The sequence below is a fragment of the Ceratotherium simum genome, chromosome 16 (assembly GCF_057802395.1).
Source record: "Ceratotherium simum simum isolate JZ-2026a chromosome 16, ASM5780239v1, whole genome shotgun sequence".
NCBI lineage: Eukaryota > Metazoa > Chordata > Mammalia > Perissodactyla > Rhinocerotidae > Ceratotherium > Ceratotherium simum.
Genome location: NC_141915.1, coordinates 2,450,055 through 2,470,415, shown reverse-complemented (window position 1 = coordinate 2,470,415; position 20,361 = coordinate 2,450,055). Strand labels below are relative to the sequence as shown.

Genomic DNA, 20,361 nt, shown 5'->3' with positions numbered 1-20,361 from the left:
CTTAACTCAAATTCATCCGCCTGATAATCTTCCTGCCTTTTCCTAAAGGAGGATAAGGATCGTCTGGAAGAGAGGGGAGCTGATTTGTTAGGATTCTTTTTTCCCGTTCTCAGGAATTTGGGGCTCAGTGGAGGGGCCTAAGTGAGTCGCGGGAGGAGAGGGACGAGCGAACTACTTTCAGCGGCGAACGAATACAGCGGCTACGTAGGAAGTGGTGAGTACGCAGCAGACGTTGCATAAATTTCAGCTCCGCCGAGGCGGAGCGTTCAGAGACGACTGGCTGTGTCGCGGGCGTTTGTATCTTTCTTGAGGTGGCTTGACCTGCGTGGGTTCGCAATTCTTCGCGTGCAGTAGCAGGTACTGGCCGGCAGCCTTCCGGATCCGGGTGGAGTGGAGAGGGGGCTTAAGCCTGAGCAAGCTGGGCTATTCCCGCGACTGAGTGGGCGTCTGTGAGAGGGGTGGGGGAGGGGAAGGCGAGGTGACGCGGCGCCGCGGCCGGGCCTTTCCGGAAGAGTGGGCCTTGTTTACGTATGGGGAGCGGGGGCGGTTGGCGCGCGCGCGGACATAGACCAACGGGCGCTTAACCGATGGAGGGTCCATCGTGTCTGCTTCAGACAGGGAAGGCGGAAAAGAGATAGTCTAGTGTGGCTTTCGGGAACCTTTTAATTTCGAGTCCCAGCGTGGAGAAGGCGTCTCATCCCGCCTCCGTTTAAACGTGGCTTTTTTTCCCCTCTATTCTTGCGGGTTTTTTTTTTTTTCCCGGTTTTTACGTACTTTATGCTTAGGTTTTGGGAAAATTGGTGAGGGGGCACTTAGCGGAGTATCGGGAATAGTTAAGAAAGAAAGCTCTGGGGCCGGCCCCATGGCTTAGCGGTTAAGTGCACGCGCTCCGCTGCTGGCAGCCCGGGTTCGGATCCCCGGCGCCCACCGCTTCTCCGGCCGTGCTGGGGCCGCGTCCCACATACAGCAACTGGAAGGATGTGCAGCTATGACATACAACTATCTACTGGGGCTTTGGGGGGAAAAATAAATAAATAAAAAAACTTAAAAAAAAAAAAAAAAAGAAAGCTCTGGGTATCAGCTTTAGCGCTTTTGATCCTCCAGCCTATTTAAGTTGAAGCCAGGACTGAGGAATTTTGTGTTCAATGAGTAATTTAGGCCTAGTCTAGTAAAAGTCGGGAGGGGTGAGAGGTGTTAATGTAGTTTAAGGCGTTTGGAAAGAATAGAGTTGACTGTTTTGAGGAATTGATTAGATATAAAGTAATGTAAAGATTCTGGGATGATATATTGTCTGTCTTTTGAACTGTATAGGTCAAAATGCAAATCTTCGTGAAGACCCTGACCGGCAAGACCATCACCCTGGAGGTGGAGCCCAGTGACACCATCGAGAATGTGAAGGCCAAGATCCAGGATAAAGAAGGCATTCCTCCTGACCAGCAGAGGCTCATCTTTGCGGGCAAGCAGTTGGAAGATGGCCGCACTCTTTCTGATTACAATATCCAGAAAGAGTCGACCCTGCACCTGGTGCTCCGTCTTAGGGGTGGTATGCAGATCTTCGTGAAGACCCTGACCGGCAAGACCATCACCCTGGAGGTGGAGCCCAGTGACACCATCGAGAATGTGAAGGCCAAGATCCAGGATAAAGAAGGCATCCCTCCTGACCAGCAGAGGCTCATCTTTGCGGGCAAGCAGCTGGAAGATGGCCGCACTCTTTCCGATTACAACATCCAGAAAGAATCAACCCTGCACCTGGTGCTCCGTCTTAGGGGTGGTATGCAGATCTTCGTGAAGACCCTGACCGGCAAGACCATCACCCTGGAGGTGGAGCCCAGTGACACCATTGAGAATGTGAAGGCCAAGATCCAGGATAAAGAAGGCATCCCTCCTGACCAGCAGAGGCTCATCTTTGCGGGCAAGCAGCTGGAAGATGGCCGCACTCTTTCTGATTACAACATCCAGAAAGAGTCGACCCTGCACCTGGTTCTGCGTCTTAGGGGTGGTATGCAGATCTTCGTGAAGACCCTGACAGGCAAGACCATCACCCTGGAGGTGGAGCCCAGTGACACCATCGAGAATGTGAAGGCCAAGATCCAGGATAAAGAAGGCATCCCTCCTGACCAGCAGAGGCTCATCTTTGCGGGCAAGCAGCTGGAAGATGGTCGCACTCTTTCTGATTACAACATCCAGAAAGAGTCGACCCTGCACCTGGTGCTCCGTCTGAGGGGTGGCTGTTAGTTCTTCAGTCTTGCATTCATAGTGCCCAGTGATGGCATTACTCTGCATTCTAGCCATTTGCCCCAATTTAAGTTTAGAAGTTACCAGTTTCAGTAGTAGCTGAACCTGTTCAAAATGTTAATAAAGGTTTTGTTGCATGGTAGCATGTTTGGTGTCTGTTGTCTTGAAATTAGGTGATGTGGGGACTGCTAAGGGGTTAAAATGATATATAAGGAAAGGATTTGAGAAGGTCAGTGTGACCAAAATTAAGTCACTTGACTTGGGTAAACATTGGATGTGTGAAGGTGTAGGAACTTTGTCGTTTGTTCAGGGTCATTTACAAGTTAGGATTCTGGTGTAAAAGGCAAATCGTTTCAGAAGTGTAAGCAATTAAAAATTCAATACGGAGGCATAGTGAAGGAAAACAAACTTACCCGCCTTCACCTCAAATGGTGGGGTAAACTAAGCTAATCAAGACTTAGAAAACGAAATTTTGGTTAAGGCTGTTGAATCGTAAGGAGACTTTGAAGTCTCCTAATTATCAGTTGACCATCTGTTGTGCTTTTCTTCCTCTTTGGTGGGTTACACTGAAGTGTTTAAGTAGTGGAATAGACCCATAATCCCCTGTTGTCTGGGTGAACTCAGCCAAAAATCAAGTGGAGCCCTGGTCAAGTTTGAAAGAAGGCTGGCTGGGGAGGAAGATTGCTTGAAAGAACTAGAGATAAAAGGGTATCCTAGTCTAAGACAGCTTGCTAACTTGGATGTGTTAGGTAGCAGATGAAGGTGGTCCCTAACAACCGTTGATTCTTAATGACTAACAGCTTTAACTTAGTGTAAGGGAAAAAGTAAGATTACAAGTCAGTGAGATAACTCCAATTTGGGACTTGATGGAAAAGTTTATTCTTGGCCAACCCTGACACAAGCCAAGTAATTCTTCCCGGTGCCATACCAGTAAATGCTAGGTGTAGTATATTTCCAATACTAATAGAAGAAATTCAGGGGAGTAAGAATCTGTTTGGACACAAGGTGACCTTTATTCTTCAAGTTCTCAACCTTTTACCCTCTCACAGTCAATTCCCTGTATTGTAACTTCAATAAATATGGTGGTTCTCAACTTGGGACAAAATGATATGGTGTGAAGAGTGCATGTAAGGGGGAGAAGTTGGAAACTCGCCTGGTTTTCTCAAAAAGTATGCTGTAGAAAGGGAATAACTTCTCTGGTACTAAAACGGGTGATCACACGTGTGCTTTTAAGAGTAAGAACATCTTAATCACCCAGAGGTACATTATAAGAACGCAGAAAGGCAGGCATTGTGTCTAGAAGTAGTTTTTGATGTTCCGTGTGTACCTGAGAATGGCATGGTGCATAATTTTAGGAGCTCTGCCTTAGCAATGTCTTCTTAAACTTCTGTCCCAGAAATCCACTTAATTTTGAATATAAAAATTAAAGTACTTTGGTATTCTTGGTAAGTTAGAGGCTGGAGATAGCACTTAATTTTAGATTGTTGTTTTTTTTTAAAGATTTTATTTATTCATTTTTTCCCCCCAAAGCCCCAGTAGATAGTTGTATGTCGTAGGTTCACATCCTTCTAGTTGCTGTACGCGGGACTCGGCCTCGGGTTGGACGGAGATGTGGTGCCTCGGGGCGCACCCGGGATCCGAACCCGGGCTGCCAGCATCAGAGCGCGCGCACTTAACCGCCAAGCCACGGAGCCGGCCCTAATTTTAGATTGTTTAGTGAATGCTTCAACTCCTTGGAGTGGGCCAGAAAGGGGAATAACTGCTTGTATTAAACCCTTGTAGGTGGTAGTGAAAAATCAATCCTGCTTTAGACTTACGGGCACACGTTTCACCATTACATTGGAAGATGAGGTCCTCTGCAGTCCCAACATTGTACAGTTGACTTGCTCAATACCTAGTTCTTTTTTTTTTTTTTTTTTTTTGTGAGCAAGATCAGCCCTGTGCTAACATCTGCCAATCCTCTTTTTTTTGCTGAGGGAGACTGGCCCTTGGCTAACATCCATGCGCATCTTCCTCTGCTTTATACGGGACGCTGCCACAGCATAGCTTGACAAGCGGTGCGTTGGTGTGCGCCCCCGGATCCGAACCAGCGAACCCCGGGCCGCCACAGCGGGACGCGCGCACTTAACCACTTGAGCCACCGGGCTGGTCCCCCAATACCTAGTTCTTATGGGCAACCGAAGGACTGGAATCCAAGCATCCTATCAACTCTGACTTAAGCAGCTCATAAAATCCTTGAAGTTTTATTAGGTTCCTTCCTCTTGTGGATGTCCTCAAACTAGTGATGTTAAGCAGAAGCAGGCTTTTTGCAGAGTATTCAAAAAAAAGGGTTTTGCTAGTAAAGCTGGGGTTTAAAGATACTTGTTCTTTGCCACACTTTCCTTAACACTTAAATAAAAGCCTTGATTAATAAACCTGGAGAAGAAGAGCATTTCACTGAATAGCTAAGACTAGTGGTGGTTTGGGCAATAGGACTTGCACAATTGTGTTGTCATTTCTCCCAAATCTTCTTTATCTGACTTAGGCTCCCAGGTCTGTCGTCTTGTGAATCCCTTGACAAAAGTTGCAGCTGTTGCTGTCTCTAAGTCTCTCTAGGAATCTCTTCCATGGGGATCTCCTAAGGTATTCATGGATCTCAGCAAATTCATTCTGCACACGACTTGAAATTTGAGCAAGGAAAAGGCTCTCTAAACGTGTCTTCAATAACTTGTGCTCTCAGTTGATTTTTGGAAGTGAGTTTATCACTTGTGGCTTTAAACCTTGCTCTACACTGAATAAAACTGAGTCGTTTGTGGTTCCTGCTCACTTCTCATGAATGCTGGTGAGGGGCCAGCAATGCCGTGGGGAAATGTGACTAGGAGTGGAGCTTTGATTTGGGATGACCTGGAAAGGGATGGGAGAGTTAACAAAGATTGTTCATGCATCTGAATCCAAGATAACTCAGTCCTGTTAACTATTCCACTTAATGTTCATCGTCCAGTTAGCTTCTCATGTAACTGCCGGGATTATAGTTCTCAACTGCAGTGTTGGTCCAGAAGCTGAAGAGCCCATAGGAAGGAAGAGACATACATACTGTTAGAGCCCGTGGTGCAAATACCTCACCTGCCCTTCGTTTAAGGAACTGTCTCCCTGGACCTCCCCACCCGTTATAAACCTCAGAAACAATGCCACAGAGGGTTGCTTATGGGACCTTTGTGACTCGGTAGGCTTGTGTCCAAAGTATGTGGGTCAGTCTTCCAAAAATTTATTTTAAACTCGTTTTATTTTGAACCTGTGCTATCTCCGAAAAGCAAATTCCATGTGTTTATCAGAACTACTTGTATTGCACATCATTATATGCCTTGAGATCCCAGAGTTTTTGGAACAAGCTGTCACTTTACCATCCCCAATTGTAATCTTCATTGTTTCCCTTCTACTTAGGAACTGATAAAAGGAGGGTTTCTGATAATGTTTCTTGTGATCTTTCCTGAAAGAATGCTCACACCTGTGTGCAAAGCTGTTTTAAAAGAATACTTGCTTGTTATACTGAAAGCAGTTAAGTCCCAGGTGCTGGTCTATATAGCCTGATGCCACTCCATCATGAAGTTTTCTCCAGTTTCAGTGAGGTGAAAAAAATGAGAACAGCACCGTGGATTTTACATAAAATTAAGTCTATTCAATTTAAAAGATTATATGTCCTCTGTAGGAAGATGTTGCAGTCTGATGTGATTCAGAGTATGGCTCTGGAGACAAGTCTGCTTGAGTTCAAATCTGGCTTCACCACTTACTGGCTTGTAACCTTGGTCAACTAATTTATCCTGTCAGTACATCAGATTCCTCATCTATAAAAATGGGGTTAATTATACCTATCTCAGAGTGGTTATGAGGATTACACGTGAAGTGCTTAAAAAAAGGCAAAAACTTCGCTAGTGCTTACAATCCTATTTATTGTAATAACAAAATTGGAAATGACCTAAGTGCCTATCCAAGAAGAGTGGTTCAATTATGAAAATGCAATAGTTAAACAGAATGAAGGAGATAGGAACTGGCATGGAACAATATTCAAGACAGTGAAAAATGCTACAGAAAAAATGCGTCTGTGTGCATAAGCACCCAGAATGGTGGGCCCCTGATTAACGTTGGTTGCTTCAGAAGAGTAAAGGGGTGATTGTGAAGGGAGACATATTTCAACTTCTTTCTAGATAGTTTCACATCTGCCACCAATAGGCTTCCAGGAGGACTGCAGTTACTGACAACATAGTATCAGCATTGTTCACAAGCATCCCCTGTCCAAGAGCCAGCAGTGTAATTCTGTCCTGAAGTCAAGACTGTGCTCCCGAATTGGATACAGTAGACATTTTGCATAAGTATCTGGTTCATTCTTTATGGATCTGCCAGGGCCTCTAGTAACTACATCTGACGACACTTCCTGAAACTGCGTGCACTTCATTTTAGTTATACTCTGCTTATTCTTGAAATAATCTGACGGGGCAAGCCACGGCTCCCTTTTAACTGGGCCCAGCTGACTTCTTCAAATTTTTTTGTGTGTGTGTGAGGAAGATCAGCCCTGAGCTAACATCCGTGCTAATCCTCCTCTTTTTGCTGACGGAGACCAGCTCTAAGCTAACATCTATTGCCAATCGTCCTCCTGTTTTTTTGTCCCCAAAGCCCCAGTAGATAGTTGTATGTCATAGTTGCACATCCTTCTAGTTGCTGTATATGGGACGCGGCCTCAGCATGGCCGGAGAAGCGGTGCGTCGGTGTGCACCCGGGATCCGAACCCGGGCAGTCAGTAGCGGAGCGCTCGCACTTAACCGCTAAGCCACGGGGCCGGCCCCAGCTGACTCCAAATTTAAGCTTTAGACAAATGTTGATTTCTGGGAAAGGATCTTGCACTTAGTGAAACAATATTAATAGGGAAATAAGTTTTGGCGTTTTCCTTCCTTTTCATACTTTCTTGATTTCATTGCCAGCCTTATCCTCCCATCTTTTTTTTTTTTTTTTGGTCATCAGAAGTTGAGCGGTTGGGCCAGCCCCATGGCTTAGTGGTTAAGTGCGAGCTTCGCTACTGGCAGCCCCGGTTCGGATCCCAGGCGCGTACCGACGCACCGCTTCTCCGGCCATGCTGAGGCCATGTCCCACATACAGCAGCTAGAAGGATGTGCAACTATGACATACAACTATCTACTGGGGCTTTGGGGGAGAAAAGGAGGAGGACTGGCAATAGATGTTAGCTCAGAGCCGGTCTTCCTCAGCAAAAAGAAGAGGATTAGCATGGATGTTAGCTCAGGGCTGATCTTCCATACACACGTACACAAAAAAGAAGTTGAGCAGTGAAGTTCACTCTCCAGCTAGCAGGTCTCAGCCAACCCCTATAATTTATTCTAGCACCTACTCCTCTGATGATGCAACACCTACCAGGACTCTTTTTTTTTTTGCTGAGGAAGATTCGCCCTGAGCTAACATCTGTGCAAATCTTCCTCTATTTTGTATATGGGTTGCCACCACAGCATGGCTGATGAGTGGTGTATGTCCGTGCCCAGGACCCCAACCCGAGGACCTGGGCCACCGAAGTGGAGCATGCCGATTAGCCACTATGCCACTGGGCCGGCCCCCAGGACTCCTCTTAAGGAACACCTTTACCTTCAGAAATTTCTGCTATCAGTGTTTCCCAAACTTTGTCCTCTAAACATTACAACCACTGTGAAAAAGATGCTGTGGTCACAAGAGCTCAGAAAATTGTCTGTCTCCCTCCTGGAGATATACTATGTGCAATGGCAAATTAAAGGCTCCAAGAAGTTCTGCCTTAAAGGAACTGGCTTAATGTTGTTTAATCCAGTGTTTTCTAATTTCCAATTTCACTTTTTATTTTACTTTCCTTTTTGATCAGTGAATGTCCCTCACATTTTGAGAAACAGTGTTCAAGCCATGACCTCTCCCCTGTCCAGCACTGCTGATTGCGCTTGGTTCCATGCCTCTTCAAGTAAAGAAATGTGCTGCTGTAGACTTGAGGCATGCCAAAAACTGGGCCCGGATATTGTGCTGCTAGAATGGAACAACACAAATATATAATAGAACATATAATATAAACATAAATATTTTCCCAATTCATAGGGACATGGATAAAACTCTTTTCAGGTTAAATTTTTCTTCCATAAGTTGTTCTTAAGGGCTGGCCCCGTGGCTTAGTGGTTAAGTGCGTGCGCTCCGCTGCTGGTGGCCCGGGTTCGGATCCCGGGCGCGCACCGATGCACCACTTCTCCGGCCATGCTGAGGCTGCATCCCACATACAGCAACTAGAAGGATGTGCAACTATGACATACAACTATCTACTGGGACTTTGGGAGAAAAATAAATAAATAAAATTATAAAAAAAAAAAGTTGTTCTTAATCAGTTGGCACTTGCTATGGCTTGTAAATAGTAAAAATAGTAAATTTAGTAAAAATAGTAAATTTGGACATATTTAAAAAAATTATCTGATTGATTTTGTAAAATACAAACGTGATACAGGCTCTTGATAAACTACATCTAATGATATAAAGGAGTATCGAGTAAAGAGTGAAAAACCCCCTCCCACCTCTCCTCACACCCTAAAAGGAAACCATTTAATGAGAATATTTTTCCATTCGTTTATTCTTTCAACAAATATTTGTTAAATGTCTACTGTGTTTCCAGCATTGCAAATGCAGTAATGAACAAAACTGACGAAGTCCCTGCCCTTGTGGAACTTACACTAAAGTGGAGAGGAGACAGACAAATAGGTAAGTACATCATATTTTATATAATGAAAATGCTATAGTGCAAAAATAAAGCAGAATAAAGGACTTAGGGTGGTCAGGAAAGGCCTCAGGTATAAGATGACAAAGATCTGGAGGAAATGAGGAACTTACCTCATGATATCTAGGGGAAGGGTGTTCCAGGTAAAGGGAACATCATATACAAAGGTCCTGCGGTAGGAGAAAGCTTAAGTTCAAGGCCTGTGTAGCAGAAAACGAGCAAGCAGAAGAGTAGAATGAAATTAAATCAGAGGTAATAGGAACATCATTTATCAGTTTATAAGGACACTGTAAAGATACACACTGTAGGTGTCCCTCTGGACTTCTGTGCCAATACAAACACACATATGTGTACACATGTCCCCTTATATAGATTTATTTCAATTCCGTTAATGTCGGCATAGTAATTTATAGTAGGTATACCATTTTTTCCTTAAAATAATTTTATTGCTTTCCTAATTATAAAAGTAATACATACTCAATGTAGGAAACTTGAGAAATATAGAAAAAAGAAAGCATCCATTAACCTTACATCAAAGTATACTCAATTTGGCATATTTCCTATATTCCCAGTATCAGTTTTTTAAATAACAATGAGTATGATTAGTTGTAAAGACTCAATCAATAGATACATATGTAAGAATAAAATGTGAAAGTCCTTTTCCAGTGCTCCTCCCAAGAGCCTCCTCTTCCCACAATAATCTAGGTAAAAGTTTGGTACCTGTATTGACCACTAGATTGTTTTCAATGTGTTTACATATGTATGTATTATATATGAAATTTTTTAAAAATTATACATAAATGGAATCATACAGAACATACTCATATTGCTTGGAGATATTTCCACACCAGTACATATAAATCTACCTCGGTTTTTCTGAATTGCTGCAATATACTTCATTGTATGGATACATACATTTTACCCACTTCCTTACTGATGGATGTTTAGATTGCTTTCTACTTTTCACTATTAAAACAATGCTGCAGTGAACATCCTTGTAAATGTCTCATCTCAAATGTGCAAATATTTCTGGAGATGTGCAAATATTTAGGGAGAAAAGTGCAGTCCTTTGTTAATGAACTGGTAAATTTGTCTTATCCTTATTGATGTTTTGTGTTTGAATTTTTACCTTTATTTTTCTCAAAATGGAAATAGCTTGATTCATATTTTTTATTTTGTTAAAGGAATAACACAACAGATGTTCATCATAAAAAAAAATTCAAATAATCTAGAATGTAAAAAGGGGAAAGTAAAATAACCTGAATAAATTCCCAAATTTCTACCAACTAGAGGTAACTATTGATAACATCGATTTTTTAAAAAGGGGGATCATATAATATTCTGTTTTATATTGTTTTTTCTACATATTATACATAGATATTATTTTAATAAATATAAATCTTCACGTACGTAGCAGCATAGCCTTCTATTATATATATCATAATTTATTTAATCCACATTAATTGCACGTGGGTAAACAACTTGACGATCAACACCTTTATAAATTCATCTCTTCACACATTTGTCAAAACATAAATAACAAACTAGGAAAAAATATTTACAACATATATAAAAGGCTAATTTCTTTACTACTGGGAGTTTCTACAAATACACAAGAAACAGATTAGTAATCCAATAGAAAAATGGGCAAAGGATAGGAGCAGAGAATTCACAGAAGATTCTTAAAAAATGGTTCTTAAACACATGGAAAGATCTGCAGCTTTACTTATAGTAAGAAAAATGACCATTAAATGTATGAAATAGCATTTTTTAATCTTTCAGCTTGACAAAGATAAAAACAAGACTGTTAATACACTATTTCCAATGGAGTAGAGAAATACATCCTCATGCATTGTTGGTCAGCATAAACTGATAAAACCTCTTTGGAGGGCAATTGGGTAAGTAGCTAAGAACATTTTATTTATTTTTTTTATTTTTATTTTTTTTTGTGAGGAAGATCAGCCCTGAGCTAACATCCGTGCTAATCCTCCTCTTTTTGCTGAGGAAGACCGGCTCTGAGCTAACATCTATTGCCAATCCTCATCCTTTTTTTTTTCCCCCAAAGCCCCAGTAGATAGTTATATGTCATAGCTGTACATCCTTCTAGTTGCTGTATGTGGGACGTGGCCTCAGCATGGCCGGAGAAGCGGTGCGTAGGTGCGCACCCGGGATCCGAACCCGGGCCGCCAGTAGCGGAGCGCGTGCACTTAACCGCTAAGCCACGGGGCGGGCCCGCTAAGAACATTTTAAATGCACATATCCTTTGACACAGCAATTTCACTTCTAGGACTTTTTCAGATATTCTCACAGATGTGAACAAAGAGGCATGAACACAGATGTTCACTGCTGTATTGTTAATAATAGCAATACACTCAAAACAACCTAAACATGAATAGCAGTGAGTATATGTGTTACCACTTGTGTGAACAGGAGGATATTTATATTTTAATGATTTTGTATACAGGTATGATAATTCTAGAAGAATACATAAGCAATTGCTAACAACGGTTGGTTCCAAGAAGGGAGGTGGGAAAGGATACATCCTTTTCATTATATAATATCTTTTGAACTGCTTAAATTTTCACAATGGGTAGACATTATCTATTCAAGAAAATAAATAATTAAAAATTCACATCTATTTGATGAATGAAGTTTAGCACGTTTTTTTTCCTTCTGTGAACTCTGTTCATATCCTCAGTTTTTAAAACTTTGCTCAGTTATCTTACTTATTGGTTTTTAAGAGCTCATTATATATTAAGTACATTTACTCTTTGCTGCAGATATTGCAATTTTGTTTAGTGGTTGAATTTTAGAATTTCGTGAGTTTCCCCATAATTATGAGGCATTTAAGGTAGTTTGCCAGGATCCTAAAGACGTGTTCCCATCTTTTTACGCAGTTTTCCATCCACACAGATGTATGTTTGCACAGTGAGGTGTTGTTTCCCAGCTTCTTGAGTCATCCTGGAGCTGCACCATTCCTTCCTGCTCCTGGCACTGGAGCAAGGGTGTAGACTCCAGGTCAACAGCTGGCATCAAAAGAAGCCTGAAGATAGGTGAAGCTTAGCACAGCCAGGCATCCATCAGCCTTGCTCTGGAGCCTGCTGTGAGGATGCATGTGAACGTGCTGCTGCGAGGGGGCAGGGTAACTTCTGGGACCAGGTGGCTGTGGTGGGAACAGCAGGCAGAGCTGCCAAGCCCCTCGACTCCTTCAATATGTGGCCCAGGCGTCCCAAACGCTGGCCTTGAGGAACGGAGGGAGTTCTCCCAATTTTGGAATGGGAGGTCATGCTCCCACTCTGCTCACCCTGAGTCAGAGTGAAAAATACTGACTGTTGCATCCAGCAAAGGGGATGCTTTAGCACTTGGAGGAGAAAAAGGCCTTTCAGGCTTATCCGAGGCAGGCCTCACTTCCAAGGAAGAATGCCATCTCCCCACCATGCCCAGCGGCTTTTCAACAGACCAAGGCTACCACCCCCCACCTTGCAGATCAGCTGACAGCCTCCAACACCTCCTGCTTCCCTTTGGCTTCCTGCAAAGCAGCTCCCGTCCCCTCCCACCCCTGTAAAAGCTGTTTTTCTGAGCATCAGGCCTGAACGTAATCTCCTTTGGAAGCTGAAGAGGCTTGCTCTGTTTTTGCAGCCAATACTTCAATGCAGAAGCTCTGGTGGCGTTTTATTTTTTATTTTTATTTTTTTGTGTGTGAGGAAGATCAGCCCTGAGCTAACATCCATGCTAATCCTCCTCTTTTTGCTGAGGAAGACCGGCTCTGAGCTAACATCTATTGCCAATCCTCCTCCTTTTTTTTTTTCCCCCAAAGCCCCAGTAGATAGTTGTATGTCACTGTTGCACATCCTTCTAGTTGCTGTATGTGGGACACGGCCTCAGCATGGCTGGACAAGCAGTGCGTCGGAGCGCGCCTGGGATCCGAACCCCGGCCGCCAGTAGCGGAGCGCGTGCACTTAACCGCTAAGCCACGGGGCCGGCCCCTGATGGCCTTTTAGATAAACGTATTCCTCTCCTTCCTCCCCCAGCTTTTTCTGGAAGCAGCTTGCCAAGGTTTACTGGAACAATATGGCTCCTGCCCCAACACCAGCCATGACCTTGTGAAGGGAGAAGGCACTGAGCCACGCAAGGGCATGACCAGAGGAGCTTAGAAAAACAGAGACCTCCAGAGACAAGAAGATAGAGGTTGAAGGGGCACAAGCAGGGGCTGGAAGAGTCTGCAGACTGTGCACAGCAGTGTGTCTCATCCTCTTCTCTTGTCTGGGCCTCGGCCTTCCTGGAGCTGCTGATATCTCTGCTGTCTCTTCTCTTCTGCAAAACCACAAGAATGCAGGTTGAGACTGCTCAAAGGCTTCTAGTAATGTGCTGATAATTTCCTCTAAGTGGCTGCTCCCTTGCAGACCGACTTCACCAACCTATAATAATTCACTTTCACTTTCAGCTCTAGGCTCTCCATTTGTACTTGAGGCCAGAGTAGCACAGCGCGGCTCCAAGCTCTGTCCACTGGGCTCAGACAAGCAGGGCCCGAAACAGTTCTTCTAACATGGAAATTTATAATGAAATAGGGGGCCTGTGCTTAAAGACATACCACAGAGTAAATATAACATCTGCGCAGGCTCTCGGCTGACCCCAAACCACAGAATGTAAAGAAGAAAAGGTGGAGACACAAACTTTCTGTGGGGAATGGTTTGGGCATGCCCAGAAACAGGCAGATAAGACCCCTTCTGTTCTGGAAAGCTGAGGTCAAACAGCTCTGTGTGAATCCAGGCCCCAAACATCTCCTGAGGAAAAGAGTATGTTGTTCTAAGCCTTACTCTAAAGCCTCATATATTTGCAGAAATAAAATTGGTCTTTTTTTTTTTTTTGAGATTTTATTTATTTATTTTCCCCCCAAAGCCCCAGTAGATAGTTGTGTGTCACAGCTGCACATCCTTCTAGTTGCTGTATGTGGGACGCGGCCTCAGCATGGCCGGAGAAGCAGCGCGTCGGTGCGCGCCCGGGATCCGAACCCGGGTCGCCAGCAGCGGAGCACGCTCACTTAACCACCAAGCCACGGGGCCGGCCCAAATTGGTCTTTCTTACCCTGTGCAAAGTGCTAAGGCTACCCAGACAAATAAGCATAGTCATCGAATGGAAACAGACACTTGTAACATGGGATGATAAATAAAATGCTAGGTCAGAGTCAAACACAACTGCCAGCGCCTCCTCACGAGAGGGAAAGGTGTGAAAAATCTCTTGGGGTGATGGGGGGAGTGTGCTGTTTTGAATTGGGAATAAAATGGAGGAGTGGGGTTCTGCTCCTGCTTCTCCCTCTCGATTGCCTTGGAACACACAGTACCTGCCTCCAACTCTGCAATGACCAGATCTCTGCTCCAGGCGCACAAATCAGGGCCGCCCAGACCTCCCTGTGTTTGGGAGATGCTGAGAAGAACAGGTGGGGACTAACTGCCTTCCAGCAGTTGCCTACTCATCACTCCCTCCAGACACCCAGATTGGGGAATGACATTTTAGGGGTGAGTACTCCCAATGTTCCTCTCTAGAGAGCAAAGCATGAAAACATGAATTGAGGAGTTGTTTCGTGGGGTGAGGAGTGACTAGCCATGTTTTTTTGGTGCCTCCCTCTGGAGCTCATCTACTCCCCACGTCTCGAGCTCATTGGGGCCTGCCAGGCAGAACAGAATATACTCCCGGAGGATATAGTAGAGGACTCTCCTCTACTCTCACTACTTCATTTCTGACACTTCTGGTCACCAAATGTGTGTGGGATTTTCCTACACTAAGCAATTCTGCAACACCAGCTGGGTGTCCTACAATTGAACTCAGTTCTGACACTATCTGGAGTTAGCATCAGATCCCACAGGTTAAGGCCATCACCACTTTCAAAAGAAAACTGTAAACTGTATCATCTTCAGAATAAGAATTTTAAATTAGACTAATAAACATGTTAAAATATATAAGAAAGATATTGGAACCATAAAATAAGAACACAAAAACATCAAAAAGAACCAATAAGAAATACTAGGTTGAATACATAACAGTTGAACTGAAGAACAGAAATATTCTGTTGAATAAACAGCAGAATGGAGACAGCTGAGAAATGAATTAGTGAACTGGAATAACATAAATTCCCCAAAGGAAAAAAGAAAGAACAAAGAAACAGAAAATATACGGCCTTGTGGACACAGAGATACAGATCTTTGTGAAGACCCTGATGGGCAAGACCATCACCCTCAAGGTCGAGCCCGGTGACATTATTGAGAATGTCAAAGCTAAAATCCAAGACGAGGAGGGCATCCCACCTGACCAGCAGTGTCTGACTTTTGCGGGCAAACAGCTGGAGGACGGCGGCACTCTCTCAGACTGCAATATCCAGAAAGAGTCCACCCTGCACACGGTGCTTCGCCTGCGGAGTGGCATCATCGAGCCTTCCCTCCGCCAGCTCGACCAGAAATACAGCTGCGACAAGACGATCTGCCCCAAGTGTTATGCTCGCCTGCATCCCCGCGCTGTCCACTGCTGCAAGACGAAGCGCGGCCATGCCAACAACCTGCGCCCCAAGAAGGTCAAATAAGGCCCCGCCTCTGGCTCCTCCTTTGCCCGAAGGGCAGCCTCCTGCCTGAGCCCTGCGGCCCTGGGGCCTCAATAAAGTTTCCCTTTCATTGACTGGAGCAGTGAAAAAACAAAACAAAACAAAACAAATATATATATATATAAAATAAAAAATATATATATAAAATAAAAATATATATAATAAAAATATATTATATATATATAAAATATATATATATAAAAGCTAAGAGATATGGAGGATAAAAGTAGAAGTCATAACATTTAGAAAATAGGAGTCCTGGAAGGAGATAAAAATGGAGAGGAGGACGGCCGGCCCTGTGGCTTAGCGGTTAAGTGTGCGCGCTCCGCTGCTGGCGGCTCGGGTTCGGATCCCAGGCGCGCACCGACGCACCGCTTCTCCAGCCATGCTGAGGCCGTGTCCCACATACAGCAACTAGAAGGATGTGCAACTATGACATACAACTATCTACTGGGGCTTTGGGGAGAAAATAAATAAATAAATAAAAATTATAAAAAAAAATGGAGAGGAGGAAATATTTGAAGAAATAATAGAGATAAACTTCTCAAAATTAGAAAAAAAAAAGATGAAACATGAACACTTACGATTTGTGCATTTCACAGATCCTAAATTATTCCTCATCAAAAAAATGCTTTTAAAAAGGTGGAATACGTCAAAGAGGAGAGAGAAAAAAAAACCCTACGGTTAGAAACATTTGGGGGAAATTTAAGATAATCAGAGACAAAGAGAATATTCTAAAAGTTTCCAGAAAGAAAAAGTGGATCACAAATAAAGGAACAAGAAGCTTACTGACATTAGATCTTCCAACAGCAATACCAGATACAAGGAGACAATGGAGTAGTGTTTCAAAGTAATGAAGGAAAAGATCCTAGAACTTAGAATTTTACATCCAGCCAGACTATCATTTAAACGTGAGGCCATGATAAAAGTATTCTCAGGTAGACAAGGCCTCAGGAAGTTTGCTCTAAGAAGATCCACATTAAAAACAGTTTTGGACAAAGTATATAAATCAAAGAAGATAAAATTCAGAAGATACTGCAAGAAACAGATGAAAAGGTAATCATATATAAAGGTAATCAAAATCTTATAAAATTTATTATTGTGTTAAAAATAGCTAAGACCAAAGAAAAAGAGGAAATGCGTCCATAAAACCAATAAAGTCAGAATTAAAAATAATTTTTACCCAGGTGGGTTCAGAGGTGGGAATATACTAGGCAAGGGCCTTTGCACTTCTGTAGGTTAGAGGTACAGAAATGAATTCAGAGCCCCAACACCCCCACCAACACCCATCCCCAGGCAGGAGAGCCCCTTTGTTTGGCAGTGTCCATTCTCTCAGTTCAAGATTAATGCCCCACTTCAGCCTTTGGAAAGCACCTTTCGTCTTTTTCCCTTTCTGAGATTTTCCCTGCATTTCTCAGGCAGTTTTGTGCACCAGCTGTCATGTGGCACTTGGCTTGCTTACAAGACAGGTTGGGAACTCCTTTAACCTTGGAGTATACAGGACCCTGGGGGAGCTGCAGATGATCCCCAACTTCTGGGATGGCACCTCTGTGTGGAGGAGGGAAGAGATGATTCGATTCCTCAATATAATCCCTCTTTTGGAAATACATCTCTTCTTTCTTAGTTGCCTAGCAAAAACCCAAGCCCGGATGAGTCTGACACCTGCCTTCTCCCTACCTGCACCCAACTGCTGAGGGGGAAAAAATCACACAGCCAGTTACTGGTTTCACTTTACATTTATGACTACAAAACTCAAAGGGGTTCTGAACATTGTCCTGCAATTCTACTCCATTTGTCTAAGAGGTGATATGCTCTCTTTTCTTTCTTCAACCTTCCCACACCCTCCCCCTTACTCTCCGCTGGTGACCTTAACCTCACACTTCTTTGGGAAAATAGAGGCTGTCAGATTTTCCCACCTTTCGCCTGAAGTCTGTCCACACTTGGACTCGCCTTGCCTTACTTTCTTCTTTCTTATGTAAACAGAGATGAACGCCTCCACTTGCGCCATCCTCTCACCTCCTCAAGGACTTTGTTCTTGCTGGGAGCTTCCTTCCCTGCATTATCAGTCTCTCTCTACTACTGGATCATTCCATCAGCATACAAATAGAATCTTTCATTTCATGTATCTTTGATCTTTAAACAAACAATCCTCCCTGCCTTGACCCCACATCTCCTTCCAGTTCATGCCCCTTATGTAATGAAACACCTCCAAAGGGTGGTCTGCACATTGTCTCAACTTCAACTTTTTCACTTTTTTGTTTTGGCTCCAGATTGTCTTAAAAAAAGAAAGAAAACATTACAGTTATGGTTGGGCTTCCAGTTTAAAAATCGCTTCCTCCTCAAACCCTTCTAAAATGATCATAAAAGAATAAAAAAGGTGTGGCGCTGGCCCAGTGGCGCAAGCCGTTAAGTGCACGCGCTCCGCGGTGGCGGCCCGGGGTTCGCCAGTTCGGATCCCGGGCGCGCACCGACGCACCGCTTAGCAAGCCATGCTGTGGCGGCGTCCCATATAAAGTGGAGGAAGATGGGCATGGATGTTAGCCCAGGGCCAGCCTTCCTCAGCAAAAAGAGGAGGATTGGCAGATGTTAGCTCAGGGCCGATCTTCCTCACACAAAAAAAGAATAAAAAAAGTGTAAACCCATAAGAACGAAGAGAGTGGGGGAGGAGACCAAGCAGAGGCACGGCCAGCAGTGTTTGCGCCAATGACGGTGGATGACCACTCAGAACTCAGGAGAGAAGCTGAGACCTTAGTGCCCTGGGGACCCACAACCAGATGAGACCAGGAGGAAGGAAGCGGACGCTTGCATTCAAAACTTTGGGAACCATGACATCACCCTTGGGGGATGCTTAGTGAAGCCCCATCGATGCATCTGGATTTTTGGTACCAAACATTTGAGGAAAGCCTCTACCATAAAAGACAGAGACCCACAAAAATGAACAGAAAAAGTGGAACTGGGGCAAAAGCATACAATGCAGAAAAACGAAGAAAACTCGGACGCATGAGTTTTCCCACTCTCTTTCTAACTCTTGACCCCAAGGGCTACCTTCAGGCAGTGCTCAGCCTGGGCACCCTGGCCTGGAGGGGACAGGCCAACAACTTTTCTCGTCCAAGACAGGCTTTTGTGGCAATGAGGTAGGCCCTGGAGATCCTAGAGCTCTGAGGGAACATCTAACACTCAAATCTAAATCATTCTCCGTTACTTACATGATAAAATCTAAATTTGAGTGGCATTTCTGAAATTTCTTAAACTCTTGTTCTGAATTCCTGCCCTTGGTTCTTCAGTCAACTTGTCATCCCCCATGCTATGGTCTGAATGTTCGTGTCACCCCAAATTCATATGTTGAAATCCTAATGCCTGGTGTGATGGTATTAGGAGGTGGGACCTTTGGGAGGTGCATAGGTCATGAGGGTAGAGCCCTCACGAGTGACATTAGTGCCCTTATGAAAGAGTCTTCAGAGAGATCCCTCGCCCCTTCCACCAGGTGAGGACACAGAAAGAAGGCGCTGGCTATGCACCAGGAAGGGGACCCTCACCAGTGAGCAGCCAGGCTGGTGCCTTGATCTTGGACTTCCCAGCCTCCAGAACTATGAGAAATAAATATCTGTTGTTTATAAGCTACTCAGTCTGTGGTATTTTATTATAGTAGCCGGGACAGAGTAAGACACCTTCAAAACACAAACCCAGCCCATCCTTTCCTTTCCAGGTCTGCACTACCTCCAGGCAGTGGCAACAAACTTTCCTCAAACTCTAGGGATCTGGGAGAGGGGTCAGACACTGCCAAGGGGAACTGCAGCGAGAACAAGATATATGGAACCTTAAAAGAAGCCAGGCACACAGGGATGATACATACTGTGTGATTCCATTCACATGACATTCTGGAAATGGCAAATCTAAAAAGACAGAACTCAGGGCCGGCTCCGTGGCTTGGCGGTTAAGTGCGCACGCTCTGATGCTGGCGGCCCGGGTTCGGATCCCGGGGGCGCCCCGAGGCACCACTTCTCCGTCCAACGTGAGGCCGAGTCCCACGTACAGCAACTGGAAGGATGTGAACCTATGACATACAACTATCTACTGGGGCTTTGGGGGGAAAAAACTGAATAAATAAAATCTTTAAAAAAAAAATAAAAAGACAGAACTCACATCAGTGGTTATCAGAGGCTGGCAGTGGGGGAGGGGAGGGCAAAGGGGCACCCGAGCACATTTTGGGGTGATGAAAATGCTCTATATCTTGATAGCTGTGGTGCTCATCCGATTATATACACATTCATCAAATTTCTTTGAACTGTCGGCTTAAAAAGGGCGTAAATCCTTAAAGATTACAGAGTGAGTAAAAATGTTAAAGAGTATAAATTATACCACAATAAACCTGACTTAAAAAAAGAGAGATGGGGGGCCTGCCTGGTGGCGCAAGCGGTTAAGTGCACGCGCTCCGCTGGGGCGGCCCGGGGTTCCCCAGTTGGGATCCGGGGCGCACACCGATGCACCACTTGTCAAGCCATGCTGTCATGGCGTCCCATATAAAGTGGAGGAAGATGGGCATGGATGTTAGCCCACGCCAGTCTTCCTCAGCAAAAGAAGAGGAGGATTGGCAGATGTTAGCTCAGGGTCTATCTTCCTCAAAAAAAAAAAAAAAGAGAGAGAGAGATGGGAAGGCACAGGGATATCTGACCACCTGGGTTCAAATCCCACCGCGAACTGTGCTGTAGTTTAGAGCAGGCAAGTTACTTCATCTCTCTGACTCCGCTTCCCCGAAGATACCAACAGGATCTACCTC

At 44.3% G+C, this 20,361-nt stretch overlaps 1 protein-coding gene and 1 pseudogene across 1 annotated transcript; both read left to right on the top strand.

Annotated features, from left to right (window-relative positions):
- Positions 1-222: 222 nt before the first annotated feature.
- UBB (ubiquitin B) lies at positions 223-2,377 on the top strand. The gene is made up of 2 exons (XM_087440336.1): positions 223-357; positions 1,312-2,377. Exon 2 carries the CDS (start codon positions 1,318-1,320, stop codon positions 2,233-2,235), a length of 918 nt encoding a protein of 305 aa, XP_087296462.1. The 5' UTR covers positions 223-357; positions 1,312-1,317; the 3' UTR covers positions 2,236-2,377.
- A 9,724-nt stretch (positions 2,378-12,101) lies between these two features.
- On the top strand, positions 12,102-15,669 carry LOC101405174 (ubiquitin-ribosomal protein eL40 fusion protein pseudogene; annotated as a pseudogene).
- The last annotated feature ends 4,692 nt before the right edge of the window (positions 15,670-20,361 follow it).